The 25,883-nt window shown below is 36.1% G+C and overlaps 3 protein-coding genes across 3 annotated transcripts; 1 reads left to right on the top strand and 2 right to left on the bottom strand.

Moving 5' to 3' along the window:
- The first annotated feature begins 3,378 nt into the window (after nt 1–3,378).
- LOC137741706 (DNA damage-repair/toleration protein DRT100-like) lies at nt 3,379–4,892 on the top strand. Its single transcript, XM_068481416.1, has one exon. The coding sequence runs from the start codon at nt 3,551–3,553 to the stop codon at nt 4,652–4,654; it is 1,104 nt and encodes a 367-aa protein (XP_068337517.1). The 5' UTR covers nt 3,379–3,550; the 3' UTR covers nt 4,655–4,892.
- A 4,985-nt stretch (nt 4,893–9,877) lies between these two features.
- LOC137742041 (uncharacterized) lies at nt 9,878–16,324 on the bottom strand. Its single transcript, XM_068481778.1, has 12 exons — nt 14,934–16,324; nt 14,369–14,571; nt 14,078–14,275; nt 13,648–13,719; nt 13,389–13,484; nt 13,027–13,106; nt 12,795–12,870; nt 12,280–12,490; nt 11,861–12,057; nt 11,400–11,505; nt 11,174–11,263; nt 9,878–11,060 (listed from the first exon to the last, which is right to left on the bottom strand). The coding sequence occupies exons 1-12, from the start codon at nt 15,451–15,453 to the stop codon at nt 10,318–10,320; spliced, it is 2,592 nt and encodes an 863-aa protein (XP_068337879.1). The 5' UTR covers nt 15,454–16,324; the 3' UTR covers nt 9,878–10,317.
- Nucleotides 16,325–19,493: 3,169 nt separating this feature from the next.
- On the bottom strand, nt 19,494–24,824 carry LOC137743507 (uncharacterized). The gene is made up of 8 exons (XM_068483410.1): nt 24,722–24,824; nt 23,143–24,148; nt 22,707–22,896; nt 22,163–22,266; nt 21,962–22,064; nt 21,560–21,867; nt 20,868–21,173; nt 19,494–20,345 (listed from the first exon to the last, which is right to left on the bottom strand). Exons 2-8 carry the CDS (start codon nt 24,067–24,069, stop codon nt 19,938–19,940), a joined length of 2,346 nt encoding a protein of 781 aa, XP_068339511.1. The 5' UTR covers nt 24,070–24,148; nt 24,722–24,824; the 3' UTR covers nt 19,494–19,937.
- Nucleotides 24,825–25,883: the final 1,059 nt, after the last annotated feature.

Below are 25,883 nucleotides of genomic sequence, written 5' to 3'. Positions count from 1 at the left end.
AATCAAATATGATCTGCAATTGGGGAAAAGGTTCTGAAGTACCATGCCTTTTTTCAAGAAACGACATTCTTTTGGAAGGGATTTTAACACTTGCAGCAAGGAATTCATATGATATGGCACCGACAAAGATAATTATTAAGTAACAATATTACAAATTTTATATTATAGGTATCCAGCCCTTTACTCATTAAAAAAAAAAAGATTAATTGTGGCTACTACTCCACATCAAATTTTAATGATCTGAACCGTTTATTTTGTATGTCTCGATTCATAGATTATAAAATTCAATTCAAACCGAAACCATATCCCCATTTAATAACGATGAAATTTCAATGTTTTCTAGAACGCAGTGTTCGTCAAATTTTTTGAACTCAATTAGATGGCTCAAATATTTTCGACTTGGTTAATATTTTGTAAGGATGATATACGATGTGCAACTTCGAAAATAGACTATTCGGATCGTAGAAGTTCGAAACTAATCCTCATTTGAAAAAAAAGAGAGGATATATTCCCTTAAACGCTCTCTATTTTATTAATATCGAAAACCACCGATTCTAGTTCAACTTCTTTAGTTATATAATTAACACTAGATTATGGCTACATGTGTTATATATAATTCCTGTGAACTTGTAACCCTAAATCGGCATGTTCCAGGGTGTAACTAAAATATTACATATAAATATATTTTTTAGGATAACTAAAGTGAACTCAAGAAAATTAGACAGAAAAACTTGTAACCAGCCTAAAAATAGCGTCAGAATTCAGCAGCTGAAAAATCAAAATTCTTGGAACAAGAAAAACAAGCAGCTACAACGTCGAATTGAAGAACATGAATATTTAAAATCAGTTAAACTATATAAGACATATAGTAAAGTAATCCAAACAGTAGAATAAATCAAAATCATGAAAATGTAACTGGAGATATGCATGCTTTTCATCTTTCCCAAATCCAATCGACATAACTTTTCATTTGTTTGAAATCCTCCTAACATGGACCAATGGTGACTGCTTGTCCTCACATTACGATCATCCTCATCCACATGCAAAGATCAAGCGATGGTCCACATAACATGATCTCCAGTCTTAGCATCGGCCTGTTTCTACTGTTTGATGATAGGGCATTTGGACCATCCAATGATGCATAAACCCTAATTGAAAGCAGTTTCCAAAAAAAAAAAAAAAATAAAAATAAAAAAAAAGCCCTAATTGAAAGCTATATGGGAAGGGAATTGTTATTAGCACTCCAAAAATCTCATTTGACACTGCAAACTTTCCATAATTAGAAAGAAAAATATCACTAGTGAAGAGTGTAAAATGAGATTTTAGAGTGCTAATAACAATTCTTTATGGGAAAATTGCCTCTATAAATTATCATGTATTTATTGGTCATTTATTATAATTGACCACTCTCTGAAAAAAAGCCAAAATTGGTGATCCTAATTGGGGAGACAAAGATTCAGGTACTGGTAGGGACAATCCAAAAAGACCTAGCTAGCTATCATTCACATTTTCGAAACCTAAAATTTGGACAACTAATTAACCTTCTCCTAACTCAAGCACAATAGCACTAAAAAATTCATTGAATTTGATCAAACACTTAACATGTTTTTTCTTCATCACAATTAATAGAACACATGAAACAATGGGAAGAATCCTTACATTGCACTTTCAAAAGTTTAGGCTAGCGGTTTTGACACTCGTTTTTTAGATTTTTGCATTTTTTTATCCTAATGTACCAAAAAAAAAATTAAAAAAAAAAAATTCCGTATAATATTTCATCTAAAGTGCAAATGGTTAAAAGAATAGTGTCAAAGTCGATATTCTTCTAGTGTCATAATCATCTAAGCATAATTGCAAAGACAATGACAAAAAAAGGAAGTGCTCATCCAATCAAGTAACAAAAATAGATTGCTTGGGCGCATATATATTCCCTTTTCTTTTTTTTCCCTCTTAGTTCTATCTATCGGTTGTTTTTTTTTTTTTTGTCAAAGTTCTATCTATAGTTCTTACTCTATGAAATGTTGCTCGGTGAAACTTGTCATCTCTGGCTGTCATCTCCTAACTTACATTGTCTGCCTTATTAGTGTGGAATCTACTAATTAGCTAGACTAAATATGTATATGCTTAGAGTTGGAGAGCTCTTCTCAAGTTCTTGGTGTTTAACTTCTTTTTTTTTGCCACATGTAACTCAATTGATAAAGAGTATTATTTTTACAAATGAGGTCCCGAATTTGAGTTTTTTCCTCTCACTATCACTTGTATCAAAAAAAAAAAAAAAAAAAAAAAAAGAAGGTTTCTTCCTCTTCGACGACAATTACTTTATTTGTTTTGTTCCATACGGCCAACCGATTCGATGGTATTAACTCAAAGTCAGACCTTATTTTATGCAGATACATCATACATGGCCTTAATATCCTGACAGAAAATTTATGAAAAACCCTAATTAACATTCTCCCTCTCTAAACTTGTAAAATGATTTAATCTATGGACCTCAAGCTGCCATGTGCTCCAACTCTCAACGTACTCCCAGCCAAATTTAGCCACATAGACACACCCCCCAATGCTTCTTTTCCCCGAGAGATTTTTCAGTGTAACCGTCACATAAGGTGGTACACTACGTATCCTTATATAAATGGTGGGTTATGTGTGTTAAAAGGTTAATAACTTAAAAATTAAAATTTTTCACCACTTGCATAAAAATTTCTATCACAACTAAAAATTTCTCACTCTCCCCACCCAATCCCATATGCCACCATGTTTTTAAGCCCCACCTCAATACTCAAATTTCATCTTAACCCTTTATGCTCTTCTCCTAAATCGATCATATTAATGTTAATAAAATAGAAATACCATCCAATTACCTCATACGTATATTTGGGATTTTTGTACGTATTTAAACTTTACCTTAACCTTGTACTCAAAAAGTAAGTTTTTTCTCATTGCCTAAAATAAAGAAAGTTATCGTTTGCACTTTGAAAAATCATTTTGTACTTACTAAAAAGAGGAAAAAAAAAGTTTGAAAGAAAAAAAAAAACCCTAATCAGCAAGACAATCTGCCATTTGAAACTGTATCGACTATTTTAATCCATAGTTTGTGAGCATGAACTCTCCAAATCTTCTAACTTATACACTATTATAAAATGTTGCGTGAATCAATCTTGTGATGATGTGGCAATAATACAATGAAAATTCGTGGAAGCATATGAAATGAAAATGACACTCATTGTCATATATACTCCAAGTCTTGAAAGTTCAATCACCCATCACCCAAGCAATCCAAGCTAATAAACCCTAAAAAACCCACGTGAGGGACAAAACCGTCACAAAAAATAGTCTCCCTCATCTTATATATAAACCTACTGAAACTCAGTGAACCCACGCCCATCTCCTCTTCCGAGCTTCAAGTTCCGAAACCTGACATCACACAGCTCAACATACATCTCCACTTCTTCACTTATATATATATATATATATATATATATATATATAACTCTCACAGACAAAAACACAAACATTTTTGTAAACAAAAAGTTTTCAATCCTTTCGAAAAATGGGAGCTGTGTGTCTTTACGTAACGGCGGTGGCCGCTACGCTCTTCGCCGTTACATGGGCCGTCCAGGGCTGTCCGCCTTCAGACCTGGTAGCCCTGATGGCGTTCAAGTCGGCGCTCCACGAGTCGAAGCACGGGATCTTTAACTCATGGGTCGGCACCAACTGCTGCCACAATTGGAAAGGCATCAGCTGCGACCCGCAGTCCCGCCGTGTTGCTGACATAAACCTCCGTGGCGAGTCCGAAGACCCGATTTATGAGAAGACCCACCGGACGGGGTACATGACCGGTACGATCTCCCCCGCCATCTGCCGCCTCACCCGTCTCTCCAGCGTCACCATCTCCGACTGGAAGGGAATTACGGGTCAGATTCCAAAATGCATCACTACTCTCCCTTTCCTCCGAATCCTTGACCTCATCGGAAACAGAATTTCCGGTGAGATTCCGTCCGGAATCGGCCGGCTCCACCGTCTCACGGTCCTCAACGTCGCCGATAATCTCATTTCCGGCCCAATTCCGGCATCGCTCACCAACCTCTCCAGCCTCATGCACCTGGACCTCCGAAACAACAAAATTTCGGGCGAGTTGCCCCAAGATTTCGGCCGACTTGGGATGCTGAGCCGGGCTTTGCTGAGCCGAAACTTAATCACGGGTACAATTCCGAGTTCGATCTCACAAATATACCGGCTCGCGGATCTAGATCTTTCCTTGAACAAGCTTTCGGGTCCGATTCCCGCTACGATCGGCAAAATGGCGGTTCTTGCGACGCTAAATCTCGATTGCAACAATATATCAGGTCGTATACCGCCAAGTTTGATTGTATCGGCCGTTAGTAACTTGAACTTGAGCCGAAACTCTCTCTCAGGCCTGATACCGGATGTTTTTGGGCCGAGATCCTACTTCACGGCGATCGATTTAGCGTTCAATAAGTTGAGGGGAGCTATCCCGAAATCTATCGTTTCGGCTTCGTATATCGGGCACTTGGATTTGAGCCACAACCACCTCTGCGGGCGGATTCCGGCCGGACCGCCGTTCGATCACCTCGAGGCGTCGTCTTTTAGTTACAACGATTGCTTATGTGGCAAGCCACTAAAAACTTGCTAGCTAAACATTAGATTGCGAAGGTGTTTGTATTATATTGTATTGGTGAGTTTGCCGCACTTAATTACGGTCAATTTTTGTTGAATCTAAAAATTGTTATTCAGATTTGAGTTTAGCCAACTTCGTCAAGAAGTGTGCTTTTAAGTTTGAATTTTCTTTTTGTTGTTTAAACCTATTTAGTAAAGATATCATATCATTTGTTAGAGGTTGTGTTTATTGAGAATGAATTCTACATTATTGGGAGGAGAGGCTTATATGGACTTATAAGTAAGTTGAACTATTGCCCATATTATCAATTGATTTTATCATGCAATCCTAACTTTCTTCAAAGTCTTAGTGCAAAAAAATAGTAGCAACCTTTGTGACTCAAATGTTACATATTTGATTCGTGGAAGCATCTTGGCATAATAAATTAAGATTGCGTACAATAAACATGTTTTAACCCTCACAAGCGAAGAGTCAAGTGAGCTTGGGTCGCTTTATATCATTTATTATTGAGTAATGCTATTCATACCATATTTTCATACCACCTTAGGTGGCATTTGATGTGGACAACCATATCATTTGAACTAATCAGATTTTTAAATTTAGTTCATTATTTAATAAACTAACAATTAAGAAAAACTAGTTAATTAAATGATGATTGTGGTATACGAGGAGTCTTTCTCCTTCATTTCCTTGGGTTTTGCAAAATTTTCAAATGATGTGGTTGTCCATGTCAGATATCACCTAAAGTGGTATAGAAATATGGTATAAAAATATAGTATGAATAACATTACTCTTTATCATTTGTTAAACCGCTATTAATAGGACAATTGAATTGTTTTTTTTTCATGCACGTAATTTTGCATGAATATATGGAGTGTATTAGGTTGGGGCCCACTAATTATGTTTGACTGATGACTGAAAAGAGAAATATCAAACTCCGTCTCCTAGGAGAAATTGTTCATTGACACCGAAATATAGATGGTGCATTACGTACTTTTATTTAAGTAAGAGAAAATTTTATTTTTTAAATTATTAATTTTTTAACATTCATATTCTATTATCTTTATAATAACACGTGATGTATTACTCCGTATTCCGATTATATTAAAAAAAACTCTCAATTTCATGAAAATTGATGTGACCATCGACCAAGAAAATGCAAAATGTTCTTTTAGAAGAAGTCAATTTTCCATTTTATAAGTTCAAAAAGATGAAATAGTTTTTTTTTTCTTTTTTCTTATCTTTTGGAATACCAATAATTGAAGGAAAGCTGTTTACAGAATTACATACCACTTTTGAAATTCGAAAAAACCTTTTTCCTTCATTTTAAAAATGTTTTCGAACCTAAAACAGTTTACCCAATGATAGAGCTAGGTTTTTAAATGAGAAGATTTTTAATATGGCAAAATAATGATCATGTCATTTGTAGGATACTTTTCATAAACACGCGAATATCACTTCACTTGTGTTTTATCTTGGTCTACATTAATCTCACACTCGTACAAATTGCTTTACATGTGACGAGATCAGGTTGTACCACTAAAGATTTTCTCCTACAGAGGAGTCCTTCTAGACTAGGAGAGAGCAATACAAGATCACTAATTAGATTCAACGCATATTGTATGTTGAAACTAGAGCGAAGAAATGAATATGCCAACTTTTAAATTTTGTTTATGTTATAATTAAAAACGAATTAGTTAATGAAAGAAATATAAGATTTTCAATCCCACAAAGCAGTACGAATTCATCGCCTTAAAACATCTGACTCCTTCAACTTGAAAAAAAATTTGAACATCATACGTTCATTTTTTACTTCAAGAAACCTCAAATCTAATGAGTAATCCAATAGAATCCTATGCTAAGCACCAAACATGCGGCCAAATGTGGGAATAAGCCTACAACCCATCTATATCCACAAGGTTCGCACAACCCCATTTGACTATTTGCATAGCTGTTGACGTACACCAATATATTTACTTATACGAAACAGGTTAACGCCACATGATGTTCCTTCCAATAATGCGCACACATTATAATGCATTATTCAATGGAGTGCCACAGTCCGGTGATCCTATAAGTTGCTCTCACGTACACTTCACAGACTAAACTTCGATATCAGTTTCAAGCATTCAAGTACATCAAAACAAAACATCCCACGTGAAGCAATAGTGAGAGATGACTCTCCCAAAGCCCAGCTGTACAATTTGCATTCAAGAAGAGGGGTCCGAAACGGTGAACAGTAACTGAGAAAGCGTGACGTTGGACGCTTGCCGCTTGGCGAGATAAACATATCAATTTATTTCCAGTATTTCTGATAGCATATGTCATATGATCTCGTGATGCCAGAAGAAACCAGTAATGGCCACCTCAAACCAAAAGTATGGTCACAGAAAAAAAAAGGAACAAAAAAATCTTGAGGCACATGAAAGTTATGAACTAATGACAGATAGTGCATTAGAATCCGAGTTACAGAACCTCTTGAGTGTTAAGGAGGCTATGATTGGTCAAGGACCGTGGTGCCTAATCCTTGTTAGCGTTTGTTCTTTTTGTGTAGTTCGAAAGAAGAAAGAAGATGAATACAAGAAGAAGAACGAGCAACTATTCTCTCTGTCTTTCACAGAGGAGTATCTCTTTTCATTTAATAGCTTCACACTTTTCACGCACATCGTGCAAAGAGGAATAATATTGTTAACAAGGTTGAGCCGGACCAATTCAACTAGAAACTGATCACAGCCACTCATCTTAGCTAATAGCTAGGATCATCACACATGGCACTCATGGCCTTACATATTTTGATCTTACACTTGACAGTAATATACTCAAGTGAATACACAAATAATCTCATCTTATTTCACTAATACTAATCAGCTATAGACTTCCAATTCAACACTCCCCTTTAAGTTTTGAGCTGATTTCACTCCGAGCATTCTCCTGAGATAGTTGAAACGATCCTTAGCCAAAGGTTTTGTGAAAATATCTGCTAGCTGCTCTTTAGTAGGACAATACACCAAATCAATGATTCCCTGCCTGCAATGCATCCTTAATAAAAATGGTACCTTCTATCTATGTGTTTAGCCTTCTGGTGAAATACAGAGTTCTTGGTGATTGCAATTGCAGAGGTGTTATCACACTGCAATGATGTTGCTTCAGTTTGAAGTTCTCCAAAATCCTCTAGTACAAACCTGAGCCAAATTGCTTGTGCAGTGGCATCAGATGCACTTATGTTTTGTAAAAGTTCTCAAAATTGATTGGAAAACGTGCGTTATAACCCAGTTTTTGTAAAAAAAAATTAAAATTTTTAGTTTTAGGAGATATTTTGCACGAGAATTAACGAAAATATTGCAAGACCTTTGTATGCGATTGTATCCTTTATTAGGTCCGGAAACTATTTTCCAATGACTTTTAAGTTGAAGATAGAAAAAATAATGAAAACTAATAGTGGGGCCCCCAAAAAGATTTGTAGGTGTCTAAAATCTTAGGAATGTCCTGGATTAATTTTAAGAAATATGTGATGCGAGTATGATGACTCTAACTTTAGTTTATAATAAATGTTGTAAAAGTTCTCCAAATCAATTAAAAAATTGAAATTTTTAGCTTTATGAAATATTTTGCGTCAGATTTCAGAAAAATATTGCAAGACCTTTGGACTTGATCCTACCATTTATTAGATCCCATAACTATTTTTTATTGAGATTTAAAGTTTGAAAATAGAAAAATATCTTTAAATTTAAGTTTTAAATCATTTATTTTAAGTATTTAAATATGAATTATAATAGATTTTACATAGATAAATATATTTTAAAGAACATGAATATGATAGGGTATGGTAAGGGAAATAAAAGAAAAATTAACAAAAAAAAAAAAAAAAATTAAAAAAAGAAAAAATTGAAAAGGATGGATCGGTAGCGACTTTATAGAATACTAGTTGCTAGCTCCGTAACGACTATCTTTGAAAAGGATCGGTCGTAAAGTCTAGATCATATCCTTTTCTATTTTTTTTTTCCTTTTTCTTTTTCCATTGAATTTTTTCTCTTTCTACATTACTTTATTTAGATTCAAATACCTTTAGATTTTATATTTAGATTTATGTCATTGTTTTCGAATTTTTAGATATGGATTATAAGAAAATTTTCACTAGGAATACATCTTGTAGAATATGAAGATGATAGTTTGGTGTTGTGATATGAGAAAAACGAAAATTTAATAAAGTAGGGAACTGTTATTAGCACTCCACAAATCTCATTCCACACTCCTCACAAATGTATTTTTCTTTCTAATTATAGAAAGTTTGAAGTGCAAAATGAGATTTTTGGAATGCCAATAACAAATCCCATGAAAAAAATCATAACATAAACAAAATTAATGGTTTATGAAAAGGGAGACGTGCCCCAAACTCACGTCAAAGTCCAAACTCATCCCAAGAACTCATGCCCTTGAGAAGGCCAAGGCAAAGAAGATGTAGTGGAAACCCATGAGGTTTAGGGTTTAGGGGCCTGTGAATAGTAGGGGTAGTATTGGTACGATTACTATACCAAAATCCATCTACCAATTACCATACCAAACTTTTAGTATGACAAAATCTATTATCATTACCGTACCAAACTTTTGATACACCGAATTTCGGCATGCCAAATAGTTCGGATGACATGGTATGGTAATGGTAATTACCACGTTATTTTGGGCCAAAATTTGACTTTTTTTTTCCGACCCAATTCAAGGCTCAAATGTGTTTTGGCCACTCTCTTTGGGTTCCTAAAACCTTTTTTTATTTAATTATGAGAATTTTATAGAGATTCATTTAAGAAACAAGAAGTAAATAGATGGAAGAATTGTTGAAAGAAGCCAATATCCGTAAAAAAATAGTACAAAGATTTCTAAATTCCATCCCTTTTCCCCTAAACGTAACCATTTATCCTACTAGCACTATTGTTAGTAAAAGAAAATTACAAAGTAGTCCCCTTTTTATTGCTTGTATAGTACTCTACTGATTTTGTTTTTTGATTAGAAATGTTGTAATCAGTTCTATTTGTACATAATGACATGAACAAGATTTTTTGTGTCATTTGGATTTTTGTGAATTTTTTTGGTGTTCTTATATATATATATATATATATATATATATAATATACTTTATCTTGTGTCCTTAGAAATTTATCTGTTGCTCCAGCCAATTGATCAAACGACCTCTGTTTTAAATTGATTTTTGCAGACATGATTTTACAAAATAATTTATAATATAATCGATTCCAATCATAAGCACATATTTACGTGAATCAATTACAAAGTAGCTTGAGGAGGAACTCCTACGTCAATCATAAGGAGCCAAGCTTTCCTCATTACATATTTCAAACCCTGAATACTCTTCATGAACAAGAGTACACTGCAATGTCTAAGCTACAGTGATTATTTCTTAATGGCATGGATACAAATGGCAAGAACCCTAATCAATTAGAAAGCTGAGAATGTACAAGATAATTACTAGAATAATTAACCTTCTTTACCAACTTCTAAGTTCTGTGATCCCTAGTAAGATTCCTGAATGAGTAAATTCATCCCGCCCTATGTGCAGAAGCGATGAACTAATTTGAAGCAACAAGTGCCATCCCGAGAAAAACCATCATAAATAGTTTGTTTATCGCATAGTTCAGCTCCGGCTTCCACAATCCAAACCCTACTTATCAGGTCGAAATGTTGAGATAAGCGGCATAAGATTCGTCCTTGAAGGTCGACAATGGCGCTAGAAGAAAGTTCCTTGGTGTCCCTTTAGCAACAAAGCTGATAGGATGATACTGATTTATTCCATTGTTCATCACAAAGCTGGCTGCCTGACTGAATCCAGCGCCCGATGACTCTGAACTGCAAACAAGCTTCAAGCTTGCATTAGCCCTAACTGTTTCGCTATACACATAGCAACCTTTGTTGCTTTCAGACTCTAAGGATACTGTGGTGTTCTTTCCATCCAAACCTGGAACCAAAAGAAAAGCTGAAGTGTCCTTACTAGTGGACATGTCTGCTATACCCAGGTTCTTGCCTTTCCCTTGCTGCACTACAACCTTTCCTGGAAGATCAAAGAGTTCTAGCATGACCGACTTGCCTTTAACATCATTTGCTGAAGAGAGTTTTGTGGACAAGTAATTTATAACGAGCCTGAAAGTGGCATGATTAGCAGCATCAGTGCCGGTTTCAGGAAACTTGTCCAGTCCAATTGATTCGTTTAAGTTGGCTATGACGAAACTTGAGCTTCCAGACTCTTGGGATAAAGAAACCAAGAGGTTATTGTATGAGGAAGGGATTGGAGTTATCCAGTCAGAAAGAGACCTAACAGAGCCAGTCTTAATGTCCCAGTTGCCAGTGGTATGAGCCGCTAGCAGATATGGACCATAAAGAATTGCTTGAATCGAAGCATACTCAGGCCGATCATCTGAGTTTTGTTCAAAGGGCTTTGTCAGTTATATATCATTCACAAAAAAATATATATATAATATATATATATATATATATTTTGTTCATCGATAGGATTGTACTGTAAACTACCTTTAATAGCCTCTGTTCTTAGACTAAAGGGTAGCTGAAGTGTCAAAATGTCACCAGGACTCCATTTTCTTGTGACTGTTAGGAAACTACCTGCAATACGAATACAGAAATAATATCAGTTAATCCTATAGTTTGCACCCAAAATACAAAGGAAAGAGGTTTCTAATGAACATTGAACTGACTCCTACTGCAGAAATAGAGGGGAAACTGTGAGTATATCTCTCACCTGGAGCTGGAACACTCAGAGTTTGACCATTCAATGCTGCTTTTGCACCATTTGAATCTGTCCAAATTGGAATTCGCAAGTTCAACGTAGATGATATGCCTGTCCCCTGCATCATTTAGATCCAGTATTAAAATTCTAGGTTAGATTTACAAGGACATGAGACAAAATGACGGTATAAATATTTGTTTTAGTGAATCTATAAACCAAAACATAACACATGTTTGTCTATAGACAAGGGTGACTCTTTTACAGGTTTCTAAATGAGGGTCAAATATTGGAGGACGTGTTTACGATGTCCTTGAAAGTGTTTCAGAAATCCTTATGAAAATAAGAGAGCTGCCGTGTGTATCAGAGAAACAGTAGAAACACAATTGCAACTGAAAGACTAAGCAATAAGATGGAAGAAGGATGAATTGTGAACACCGACTGTGTGATAATGTTAATGACAATGTAATATATACCTCCGCTGAAGAAAATGTTATCGTGACTCTAAGGTAAGGATCCCATGAATTGACAGGATCAACTGTCTGATTAAGCACAATTTGTCCGGATTTCCAATCAAGAAAGCTTGAGATATACTGGATAATGAAAAGTGCAGGAGCTTCTTTCTCCTCTTCAAAATATATGGAATCTCCTAGCTTTGAGAATGACTCAATTCCTACAAAAGCATCAAGAAGTCAGACATAACTGACGGTTGTTACACAGTACCTATAATAGGAACAAGTCTGAAACACAATCTAAATTTTTCTTCCATCAGAACAAATTGAAAATAAGAAGGCACATCATTACGATATATAGATCATGACGGTTTCAGAAAAAATCTGAAATGCCCTTTAAGGGAAAAGATAAAAGGGACAAGGAAATTTAAGCAATCCCATACCAGTGCCATAGCAGCACCAGAAAGAGTCGAACGGTTTTCCCCAACCATGGTAGCTTCTGGCCTTGGAAGTTCCACGACCTAGTGGAAGCATGTAAATCATGACTCCAGGCTCTGTCCCTCTTTGGATGCCTAGCACACCATTTGTCAGAGCTCGCTCATAATAATCCGCATATGCTGTTTCTTTGGTCCATCTAAACAGGTGGCGAGAGACCTACAAGATCATCAAGATGTGCTAAATGAGCAGCAGAAACAAGGCCTTTATCGTACATAACAGCAAAACTCAATCGATAATGATGAACTCATGCACTACACAAAATTATTTTGACTTCCCATAGTTGCACCTCTTTCAACAATAGACTAAATTATAACCACTATGTGTAATATATAAGGCACCCCAGCACCAGTTCTAGCTTTATGAAATGAAATAAATTTAAAATTTAAATCAATCAATCAATCAACTTTTCGCATAACTCATAAAAATCCATCAGCCTTGAGAAAGGTTACAACGGGCATACCTTCAACATGTTATAAGTTGTGCATGACTCCTCGTTCTCTGTATTTAGAGTGCTTGCCAACCTTTTAGGGTCGGACCTGTTCACAAGTTGAGGAAAGCAAATCCAAACAATTCAGGATCCATGTTAAGACTTTATAACTACTTATCCTCACAGTAGTACTGGGATTCAGGCAAAAGGAAGAGCTTATTATGAATGAGCTGAAAATGAAACATTAATATCTGAATTTTAGTACCAGAACTCGCCGACTGATGTCCCTCCGGTTGCATAGCTATGAGAAGAGTTAACAATGTTCATAAAGAAAGTACTCATTTCCTGAAAATTTCAGATATTTTAATAAATGTCAGAATAAACAACCCTAATACCAATGGTATAGACATTAAGGAAATAGAAAAGATGGTAATCGAAAGATTAAAAATTAAAAATGAAAAACGCAAGTGCAATGCTGTTTTATAAGAAGAGAAGTAACATCCACGAAATTTGAATGGTGTGCAAGGGGGAAGCCAATTTGTTGAGGTCAAACATAAACCTTAGAAAGGATCTTAGGTTTTGTTGAATCGTAGTTCAGATACTCTGTAAGATGAATAGATCATTTACCTTATAAAGTGGATCACCGGTGACTTCATATCGCATTTGAGCACCGATAACAATTGGGATATGTGTGTTAGCATGAAAACCAGATATGTCATCAGCCTACAAATATCAAAACTACTTGATGAGAAGGATTCTAAGAGATAAGGTTCAGAGAAGCTAAAAATTTAGCTGTCATAGCTGGTGTTTACCAACGGAAAGAGAGAGGAATACAAAATATGCAAGAAACCTAGGGGTCTCGCTACTGAACCAAAATAATGGTTACCTGCACTGCCAGCACTCCCAGAAAGCATGGTTTGTCGAAAAGATGAGCCAACAATAAATGCTTTGCATCTCCCTGAGCACAGCAACAAGAAAGGTCAATGCCACAACTCTAATGTTCAAAATACTATAAGTCTATGAAGTAGTTCACATATCAATGGAAACTAGAGTTCTGATACGGTTGCCATCGAAATAGTAAATTCCATGAAACTTCTACACGGGCTTTTTCCTAATGTTTAGAACGGGGCATATTACATACATGAGCAGTGTAATCTCCCAGTTAGCATATTTTCAAAGAAAGGTCCTTGTATATATGAATGGTAGTTCCTACTAATGCTAATTTCAACCAGGTCAAAGTCGCAATTAACTGTCTGCACATAGAATGAACGATCTGAAAGAAGTGCCAAGAGTACTTTACAAGAAATCTTACACACCGTAATAGCATACAGCTTATAGAGAACATCATTCATCCCGCCAGTTTCTTCGTTAAGTGCCGTATAATGCCTTTCTACACTGTACTTCGATATCACATTGTGAACACGGTTGTAAAAGTACTCAACCATCCAAGTGACCATTTTCAACGCTTGAGCATTATCAGCAAATGTATACTGATCCAATAGGCCTGCCAATATCTGTCAAGGTAGATAAGTCAGAAAAGCTAATGACGCGTCCCTTCGAATCAAAACGAAGTAATGGCAATAGGTAACAAACGAAGTAGATTCTACCTTGTGAATGGTGTAATAAGGAGCCCAGACAGGTTTAACAGCTTCAAATCGATCAAATTCTTCAGACGGAAAAGCAGAAAGATATCCACTGCCAATTTTCTTCTGACAAAGAGATAGATTGTCCACTATTGCAGACATTTTATCTTTGAGGGTCTGGTTATGAGTGCTAGCCCACATTTGTGCTGTTGCACTCAAGTAATGCCCTTCAAAATACAAAAGCAAGCCGTTCTTTATACAGATCCACACAACCCGAATTTTCAAAAATTAAAATCGCAATTAAAAGCAACATCATTGCTGAATTTCAGTTATATATCAGAGACAAAGGCAGTAGAATGTGGAGGCAGGGAATGCATCTATAGTATATCATTCATTCCCAAAAAAAATTGGAACAATGTACAAGTGTTCTCCAAACTAAAATCGAGGTACAAACGGTCACATCGTATAGACTGAGAAGACAATATCAATGAAGAAATGTATTAACATGTGAGAAACAAAGAAATTACACTAAAGCTATGATTATGTTGACAGAGAAAACAAAGTGAATGAGTTAACAAACAAGACTAACCAACGAAATGACCCCGAAGCTCACAAGTCGGGTCCTCCCACCCCTTATATGGTGTTCCGGGGGTTGACAAACCCGCTGTCTGACGAAAGTTCCAAATTAAGCTATCAGAATCCAACATCAATAAGTACTCCAAATTTGTTTGCTGTGCCCTTCCATGTTGTGAAGTTGGATGCAACCTCACATCATGCAATGGCACTTCCTTAAGAAAATCTCCGGAGGCCTCAAAACCACCCAAAGTTTTCATCTTCCGGTACATCATTCCCCATTCAATTTCATCTTCATCCCTCAGTAACTTTCTTGGGAGCAAATCCATCCACGCCGAATCATCGGTAGGTATCAAGTGGTAGTATGAGAACATCTCCTCCTTGAGTGTTTCATTGTGGGAAGATAAGAGCTCATAGCGGTAAGTATGCGATGAAAGCTGAGTAGGACTGTTTGTACATTCCTTCCCCACAGCAAAACCATATAGCAGAAAGACTACAAACACAGCTAACAAATGGAAAAACATAAAACCCTTCATTTTCTTCAAAACCCCAGATTAAAATTTCCCAAATGTGATTATATATAACCACCAAAAAACCCCCAGCAAACCGTCGAAATTCAGTCCACAACTTCACATTCAACAGCCAATTATCAGAAGGTTCGAACTTTACCAAAACCCAACAATTAAAACCTCTAAAAGTCACGAATTAATCAAAAGACTCAATTTTAACAAAAACCCAACAAAGAAAAATCTCTGAAAGTCACAAAATTCAATAAGATAAGAGCACAAAGCACCAGAAAACAGGCACTTTGAGCTCAAAATCCAATTAAAAAAAATTCAAAGCATCTGTTTTTCGCAAAACCCAGATGACAACTCACTCCAAATTCAAAGAACAATTGTATAATCTATATAAGAGAGAGAGAGAGAGAGAGAGAGAGAGAGAGAGAGAGAGAGCAAGAAAAAGATAAGAACAGAAGCACATGTGGGAGTGAGAAAGTGAGAGTGAGCGGGTGGTTAATCTTCTATATATACACAGAAAGTAGAGAGAGTGAAGCTAGAGTCTGAGATTGCAAGTTATATCCAAAACCACCCCGCGTGAAAGCAAAGAAATGGTCATTATTTGGGTCAATAATTCTACAGACTACATATTTACCATATCTATCTATCTATACATACACAGTTACACAGAGATACAGAGAGGGAAGTGAGGTGAAGATCACGGATACGGAGTCGTGTTTTGAGGCAGGTTTGACCGAGCGAAGGGTTAGGGGTTGAGGGCCATCTGAGATATATCGGAAAAGAAGAAGAAAAACGCACAATAAAACAGCACCACAACAACCCCCACCTTTGAAGTTTTGGGAGCTTCTATTATTCCTAACAAATGGCCTTCTTTTCGCTCCCTTTTCAACTGAAATTTCAACCGTTTACTTCATTTTTCTCTTATTTATTTTACTCATTATTTAGTGGATATTTTTATTTTATTATAATTTCTAGTACTGTAAGAAATTTTAGACGCACCTCTGAATTTTTATTTCAGTCAATTATTTCCCGTATAGTTAGATTACTCAAAATTGCGTAAGAATTTTATTCACATATTTATAATATGAACCGCATGAGTGGATAAAAACTTCATTTTATCACACTCAGATGATTCACAATTAAGTACACAAGAGATTGATAGATCAAACCTGCACTTAGATAAAATACTTTTTGGTTTTTTTTTTTGGTAACATGGAAGAAAAAGAGAAGAGAAACACAAAAGAACAACTAGTCTAACTCTAGCGACTATACAACCGTCATTTGAAAAAGTTTAAACTAATCAAGGAGGAGGCTCCGCAAACTCTTGAAAATCCATCTCCTGTTGAAACCCAACTTGGCTAACTTGTCAGCTGCAAAATTACGCTCTCTATGAACATGTTGCAAATTGCAACTCCAGTTCTCTATGATCAAACTTATGCACTTCGAGACAAGACCATAGAGATGATGATTAAGGCTAGAAGAACCATGAATGATGGAGACCACCAAAGCAGAATTAACCTCCACAATAAGATGAGAGAAATTTCTAACTTTAGCTTCAACCGGTAAAACAAAGCCTAAAACTCAACATGGAGACCTTCTCCAACGCGTACTTTAACAATAAAACCAGTAATTCAATTACTGTGCTAGTCTCTATTAATTATCCACTTCCGGTGGTTCTTTTCTTTCTGGGGAAAGGTTGTGGAATTTTTGCTTTACAACAAAATAGCTTTGATTAGTTTTCATATATCACAGTGATAACCTCCAAGAATTCATATTGGCGGTATCTTTGCATCGTACAGCTGTCTTGACCTCCAAGAATTGATGTCCACCTACTTCCAAGGAATTTTCCTTTCAATTGTTACATCACATGATTAAAATCTTAGGTAATTACAATTTGTAATTCTCTCTTTTATCCCTCTAGCTAGTAAATGTTGCATAGTCCTTAAAACATAAGAAGAAAATTTGAAGAAAATGTTTAGTTTTTCTCATGTTACACCAAAACGAGAAGTTTCAGAACGTACGTCGTAATTAATTGTAACTTGTATTATTTTTATTTTAAGTTATGAATAAATGTATGTCGTTCAACTTTAATTATTATTTCTACTTAAAATTTTATTCAACATGTTCACATCTTAACCTCATAAAATAAAATTCTGAATCCATCAGTGTACTGCCGACTTAAGGAATTATTCGATGCGAACACTGAGGTGAGCTCAAAGTCATGCACTTTCTTTTTTTCCTTTTTTATGCTCTGCTACATGTGGTTGTGGTGGGACATATATGCAGCATGCAGTACCGACTTCATTGTCTTTTGATTTATTTTCTTATCTGCTAACAAGTTGCAAAATAATCTGCCCCCTAAGAAGAGTGAGATCGACTCTCATTTAATCTAGTAGCATTTGTTTTCATTTGGGTAGACAAGTTCTCAAGTTTGACGCATGTAGATATTGAAAATAATATATATTTGTAATAAGTTCAATACAAAGTTATACATTTATATATGCATGGATGTATCCATCTTATCTTATTTCTTTTCAAATGCGATATTGTGAGAAGAAAATATGAACATAGGACATCGGGTACGGAAATAAATTAACATTCTTAATTACTTGAGCAACAAATTCCTCACACACCCTTATCCAAATAGTTCTGACCTATATATATATATATATATATATAGAGAGAGAGAGAGAGAGAGAGAGAGAGAGAGAGAGAGAAGAGAGAGAGATGGATGTATTGTTGCTTGTTGCTGTCGTTTGTACTTAAGCATTGCTTGCAAGGCTGCTGAGGATCCTGAAAGTTGAGAAGTGGTTGGTTTATGTTGCTTTCAAACAAACTAATTTGCATTTTCTGACTACATGTGGAGGTTGGGATCATTCATTGCTCAGAGGGAAAGATAAGGGTGTGAGCAAAAATCTCTACTTTTCTAAGACAAATTGAAGAACAAACAATTAAGAAGTTCAATCAAATTCCTTCGTAGACCTACAAAATTAGTCATTGTGTAGTTGGAGAACTTTTTCATTATGCCGGAAACACGGTAAAGTACATCGAGTATCATAATACAAGTAGATATAAAAAAAAATTTTAATATTTAATCACTTATATTATGACACTTGATGTATCAGATCGTGTTCTCAGCACACTGAAAAATCTCTTGTGTCCTTGAATGGGGATGGCAACAATGACAACATAGGAGCAAGTATTAGAAAATGATTTAAGGCTTTAAATTATGAAAGAGATTATGACGTGGCGAAAGCTACAAGATGGGAGGAAATCATCGGTAAACCCTAGAAATAATAGGGATGGGAAAACTCTCCAGCTTAAATAACTCTAACTTGTGCCACTTAATATTACGGTATAGTGGTAATCATCTTCATTTATAAGTGAGAGATCTTATATTCGATTTTCATCAAAGACGAATTTGAAACATATTATTGCTAATCTGTTTATTCAAAATAACTCTAGCTTGAAAAATAAGTAAAGCAAAAGATTACAAAAGTACTTGTAAATTTATTTTAAATCACAAACGTGACATAGTAAACGACATTAAAACGAAAAAAAATGCCCTCAAATCATAAACAAATAGCGTGATTTGTTTCTCTCATTGTTCTACTTGAAACCGCGTGTTATAGGCTTCAATCGACCATCGGGGTAACTTAAGAAAACCCAATATGTTTTTTTGCCAGTTCACACCTACGGAGTTGCGACATGATCTGATTCGTTAACTATTCTACATCAGACTATTGCATTGATGCTTAGACGCTACTTTCTAGGAAGAGTGCAAGGGTTGTAATTCCATCAAAATCAAGTGACTTTGATGAAAGTTAAGTTTCAACTACATCGAAAACGGTAAAGTTAATACAAACTAAACAAGACATTAAAATAATTAGTTCAACCTAATGGCAACGTGTCTAATTTGTCCACCGCCATTTGGTACCGTTTAGCATGTGAGGTCAAATTAAACATGTTGTAAACCCTCGGATTAATAGGGCACCCCACTTATTATAAGTGCGTAGCAAATCACCAAGTGCAATAAAAACCGCAGAGAGAGAGAGAGAGAGAGAGAGTCCAAGTTTCATAATATTTCTCATACAATGCCAAAACTGGAAAACTAGTACAATAACTAAAAGGCGGCAGAAATTAGGACTAGCAAAGTGCAAGTGAAATTTGAAGCTAGTTAAATGATCCACACAGCATTTCTACAACCATCTGTATTAACATTCCACCAACCGGTACGAGGAAATTTTCAACTCAGGAGAACCTCTTCCTTGGTGGGAGTACATCCGGTACTCGAGGAGCAGAGGGAGGAACAAACCGAATATCTTGCAGACGATCCTGGAGATGGAAATTGACAAGCAGGGTTTTGAAGGGGGCTGAGAGCAGACCAGAATCAGTCGAAAACAATATACCCTTACAATTTGAAGCGGAAGTGAAAAAATTTCAGATTCTTAACATCAATATCCAAAACGTGATATGTAATTCCAAGGCGCGGTAAAAGAACTTTAATCTCTCCTCCTGCGCTTCTCACGTCTTCCGTCCCTCTTGCTTTCACTCCTACGCTTCTTGCGTCTTTTGTCCCTATCACTTTCACTTTCAGAAGAGCTTGATGATTCTGATTCAGACTCAGAACTAGTTCCCGAATCTGATGAACCAGAGCTCCCAGATTCTTCTTCATCTGATTCTGAGTCAGACACTTGTTTTTGTTGTTGCATAATGAGTCGTGGCATATGCTTCAAGTACTCCCGCAGGTTCTCGGTAATGCCACCAAGCCCAATGGATGTGAAAAAATTAATGGCAAAGCGGGTGTTCTTGGGATTATCCTTTGGGAAGATAGAATCATAAGACTCCTGCATTGCAGGATCTGTGAGCCGCTCATTTAGCAAACGGATACCAAGATGCTCCGACAATTCCTGCACACCAGAAACAATAGAAAATCATAACTGTATACAATATGTAAGTCAACATTCTCTAAGAAATAATCTTCAGACAAGTGAAATACATCACAACTCAAGAAATTACCACAGAAACAGGCGTCAATTTGTAGGTAATGATATTTCAAACGTTAACTTTCAGAAAATAAACACAAACATAGGCATAAGTCTCACCTCATGGTATTCAAAACAACGTTTACATCGACAAGGATTTATTCAGAGGCAGAGATCACTAATGAGTGTTGGCAAACCTAAACCTATCAGATACATTTGTGATTCAAACCTATTATTAACTAAGCCACATTATGTATTTTTATCTCATGATATTTTCGCCTTCTTTTTCTCAATCAGACTTATCATTGCCAGTCACTTAAAAAGATTTGGAAATAAAATAATTATTTCAGAGGTAGAAGTAAACTAATAATTGTCAACATAACAAGCAATGGTAGGCTTCAGAAAACCAAACAGAAATGTAGAAATATAACATTTCTCTTTTGTTACCTGGAAAAGGATCTTGATAAAAATACGAGAAGATGAAGTAGTATCCTCTTCAGTCAATCGTATATAGGCCAACACATGCCAAGGAAGGGCGTCTGTGCCGAGTAAATGGGCAAAGAACTTTCCAACATTCCGTAGCTTATTTGTTTCAAGCCGGTGGATCATGGAATACTGTTGCACAAAGCATTTCTCGAAATTTTCCTGGTGGACTTTGTTGATCATGCAGAACCTTTGGCCCAAAAGACCATAATACCGGAGGTAGGTTCTTTCTTGACTGCAACATTCCAAAAGCATGACACATAGTTCCATCTGTAAAAGGTCAAATCAAGACGATTATTACTTTTATGAGAAATCAAGGTCAAATAAAACAGATTATCATTCTTCAACTAAATTGAAAGTCAATCAAGATAAACACTATGTACTCACAGAATTTCAAAAGCTTTGTTGTTAAATTGCTACTCTTGGGTCTAAGCATGAATCATATACTTACAATTTTAGTCCGTTTCTATAAATTCATATAATGATAATTTAAATTCACATCACAAGATTGTGGTTAACAGATTAGCCTAGCACAAGCAGTTTTACATTGATACTAATATTTTAGTTCATTCAAAGTATGGCACAAAGACACCTCTAGTTCCCTAGTTATCATGTGAAATAAGATAGCTACATCATGCATGACTTGTATCACTCACCTCTTGACCGGGCTCAAGTTTAATCTTCAGGAGCTTATGACCCGCCTCCTCAAAATCTACACTGGACATGATTGTAAGATAGATAGTTCTTCTAAGATTCACAAGATTTGTTTCTGTCTCGTCTCTTATCTGCATCTGCTCCTCATCCTCTTCCTCAGATTCCTCATCATCATCATCATCGTCATCTTCACCATCTGAAGCTGCATCAGAACCTTCTTCATCTTCAGAATCCTCACCAAGTATAGTTTTCTTCAGTTCTTCATAGCGCTTCTCATTCTCAAGGAAATTAGGATCGGCCTTGAAAAGATCTAAATGAAGACAAATCAAAATGTTAACATCTACAACGAATATAACCCTAGGAAAGTCAAAAAGCTATGAATAAATTAACACCATAAGACATACCAAGGGTAACTTCTGAATCTATTTCCTCTTCAAGAGAAATTTCATGTGTCAACTGGTCTTCCTGCTCTACAAGGTCCAGTTCTGGACGAACAGCTGGGTGCCCCTGCATATGGATATGAAACAATAAACTGTAAGCTCTCAGTATTCTTCGTTTCTATACAGTTTACCATCATAAAGACAATTAGAATCAAGTCACAAAACCTGAAACTTCGCTTTCCGTATTGCAAATAAGTTTTCAATCAGATATTGAACTCTCTTGTCTATTTCTCCCTCATGAAGAATTCCACGAAAGCGTTCAAAGATGCCTGCAAAAGTTCCAATGTTAATAGCAATGTCAGACAACTCCCTGAAAAATAAAAAGAACTACGAAACCCATGCAAGACAAAGTTCAAAATAATTGAGACAATGGAGTAACCAAGAGCAGAACCCAGGTGACCAGAGTGAAAATTCACTTACTATAGCATCCAATTCAATCAATTTAATAAAATAATAGTACTAACTTTAACTGGTCTTCTAGTATCCCATACAGATCAATTTAATTTGTCTACTGATGAGTTGATAATAAAAAGCAAACAAACAACTGAAAAAAAAGGGTATAATCTAGCTATGTAAAACTTCCAATTATTAGTAAGATGCAATGCGTGATAAGCATATAGATATATATTGTTCCTAAAAAGAATGGATCACATCGATGAATAAAACCAAGAAAGCACATAAATGCTACCAAATCAAACAGCATACCCACCGTGCAACCCTTTAGGCGAAAGGTCCTGCAGTAATGATCCACACTCGGTGACAAAGCCAACAGCGACTTCAACACTGTCATCTGTAGGGTTCTCCAGCAGAACAGTGAGCAATTCCAAGGCAATAATCTCATGAGCTACTTGCTGGTTGACCAGATGCGCTATAAATTTAACGGCAGCTAGTAGTTGCGGCTGATCACAGAATAAAGCCAATTAAAGAAGAGGATTAGAACCAATATATGTAAAAGATATATTCTGTCTTCTAACACATTATTAAATAAGCCAACGACCCTTGGGTGTAGTGAGAACTCCTCCTTTCAAAAAAGCGAGTGAAGACTGAGTCGAGAGCTCAATACTTAGCATGAGTGTGCGTAAAATTTCTGAGAATAAACATAAAACAGTGGAAGTAAAATAATAAAGCATGGGAAAAAAATGCACCTTGTCATTCCGCTTAAATGCTCTTTTAAGCTGTAAGACAATTCTTCTCAACAAAAGTTCACCAACCTCAGGAAACTTTGTGTTGACAACAGCAACCAAGGCTGCAAACACATCAGTGAAACCTGGAGATGCCATCTGTGATTTCATGCAGGATCGGCAGAAAAGGCCCCTTCCACGAATCAGATTCTCAGCAAAAATTTCAGGAATTATATTTTTTATGTTTGCAGCATTGACCTTGTTCACAAGACCATTGATGCTCTTTCGAAGGGCATCCCATGTCAGTCGCTGATATTGAACGCTGCTTTTATCTTCAACCTCTTTCATCATACGGGCCAACTTAAATGGGGGAATGTAAACTCCACCACTCTTTCCTGATTTTGCCACATCAGTGTTCATGTTCCCTTCTTGCGACCGTCCTTGAGGTATTGAATTTGCATTCTTTTCCCTCAAAGTTCTACTGTCTTCTCCTTCTTGTCTTTCATCTTCCTGGTTTTTATGCCACCTTCTCTGATCATCATCTCTTTTATCATTTTTCCGTTCTGATGTTCTGAGCTCTTCCCTTTCATCCTTGCGCTCTGAATAGTGACGTGAATCTCGACCCCTACTTCTATGAGCACCATCAGTATCTACCCCTCTATGTTCATTCTCACGCCTATGTGGTTTATCCCTTTCATCCCGGTAATTACCTTTTTCCCGTTCTCTACGCCCATTCTCATGCTTTCTTTCATTCCTCTGGCTGCCCCTGTCTCTCTCTATCAACTCCCCTTCTTCATCAGAACTTTCTCTGCCTCTAGGATCCCTCTCAGTGGACTTCTCTCTGTCCACATCTCTATGACGCTCATCATGTCGCTTAGTTCTACTTCTACGATGACGATATTCACCTCTCGCATCATCATCACTCGAATCACTACTATATCTTCTAGCCATTATCTTATACAGATGCAAACTTCACAGGAGACTAAAAGACCAACAGCTCACCAATTTTCAACACCTGTTACTCAAATCCCTGCCATAAATGACATCACACAGTTAGTGTTTGCGCCTATAGAGGTGCTGAAAGATCCAACACAAGTATAATGCATATAATTCACGAAAACTTTCTCGACTGTGATACTAGGGAGGACGACACATATATAACCATCCACAATGAGCAGAATTACCATATGTTGTATGCTTGATTTACTTAATTATGATGTTCCGTAATCACATATTCGCAATTTCGGGTGTCTCAATTTCACTAAGACAAATCTAGGTTCCAGCGAGATTGAAAAATAACCACTCTTTCACTTTTCCAGTTACGAAAACAGAAAACAGTATACAGAGTTAAAGGATACAAGCTGCAAATTGAAATCTGAGCTTTCGAGAACAATAGGAAATAAATTCCATAACTTTATATATATTTAACGCCTTTTACAGAACAACTAAACCCTAAATCGCTAAATCATGAAATTATCCAAAAACCCTAAAATCGTACAAAACTGAAAACTGCAGGAAATCGAAAGCTCAAGAATTTTACAAAGAAGCTCAAACTTTCAAATAATTAAATAAATAAATAATTATGGAGAGAAGATAAGGATACCTGGGTAAGGAGGTGCTTCAATGGAAGAGAGAGAGTGGAAGGGAGAGAAGTTCCGAAATCGGGAGGAAGAAGCCGCGACTAGGATTTTGATTTTTTGCTTCGGTAACCAAAAGATTGGGGGTTCGTTTTTTATTTTTATTTTATGTTTTATCAGAAGAGGAGGAGGAAAAAAGCCCAAAAACAAGTGCAAAGCCCAATGGTTGGTTTTTCTTTTTTTTGACAAAAGCCCAATAATTGTTGATAGTTTAGGCCCAACTTTGGTTTTGAGTAAATGAGTTCATTGGGAATGAAATAATTTTTTTCCTTCCTTGGAAGTGTTGGGAAAAGGTAAAAAGAAAATATATTTTATTTTATTTTTCATTTCAAACTTTGTTTATCTTTATGTAGGAGGATCCGGAACTCTGTGTTCAGTGATGACGAACCTGGACATCTTGATCACTCATTTTAAATCATGTGATCCTCATTAACTGATTCCCTTACCTCACCTCACACATACCAAGGGTCTGGATATCTCTTTCTCTCTCTTCAACGGCCTGGATATCCCCGTCCTTGGGCTCTAGACACAGAGATCTGGAGAGAATCTCGACTCTAGGAGGATAGTGCTGGTAGTAAGTAGAGTTGTACAATGCTTATGAAAAAGCGTCATCGTTCTTTTGTTTTTAGTTTGTGTCATGTGTGGCGTTCTATTTTACCTCGAAATTATCCTATGTGATTTTCTTTGGGACAAACTTCCTACCTTAAATAAAGCCCTTGTTGATTTTGAAGTTCATATGTAAACAGCCTATGCAATCGATCCATATTTCCTACAAGAAACTAGCTAGTGCTAGTTACTTTCAAGTTCCTATATCTCAGAGATATTTTTGGAATCATATAACGTATACTAACAGCTGTTTACATACAATATTCTGCTAGATATAATTTTAGATCTAGAGAATAAATTTGTTGACATGCATTTTAAAGTAATTAAATCGTGAAATATTCTAACAAGTTGTGAGCTGGGTTGCACTTGCACATCCTCCTCAAATCAATATTCCTGTTTCTTTGGACTTATATGCTAAAGAAGTCTAAGTTACTTTGTTTTTCTGCCTCCCCGATCTTGATTGGAATTGCTTTCAAGTTATATATAAAAGGAGACCCAATATTTCACATAATTATTTCACTC

Source organism: Pyrus communis, chromosome 8 (genome assembly GCF_963583255.1).
Source record: "Pyrus communis chromosome 8, drPyrComm1.1, whole genome shotgun sequence".
In the NCBI taxonomy this organism is placed as follows: domain Eukaryota; kingdom Viridiplantae; phylum Streptophyta; class Magnoliopsida; order Rosales; family Rosaceae; genus Pyrus; species Pyrus communis.
Note: the sequence above shows the minus strand (reverse complement) of the source record. Positions and strands in the feature narration are given on the sequence as shown.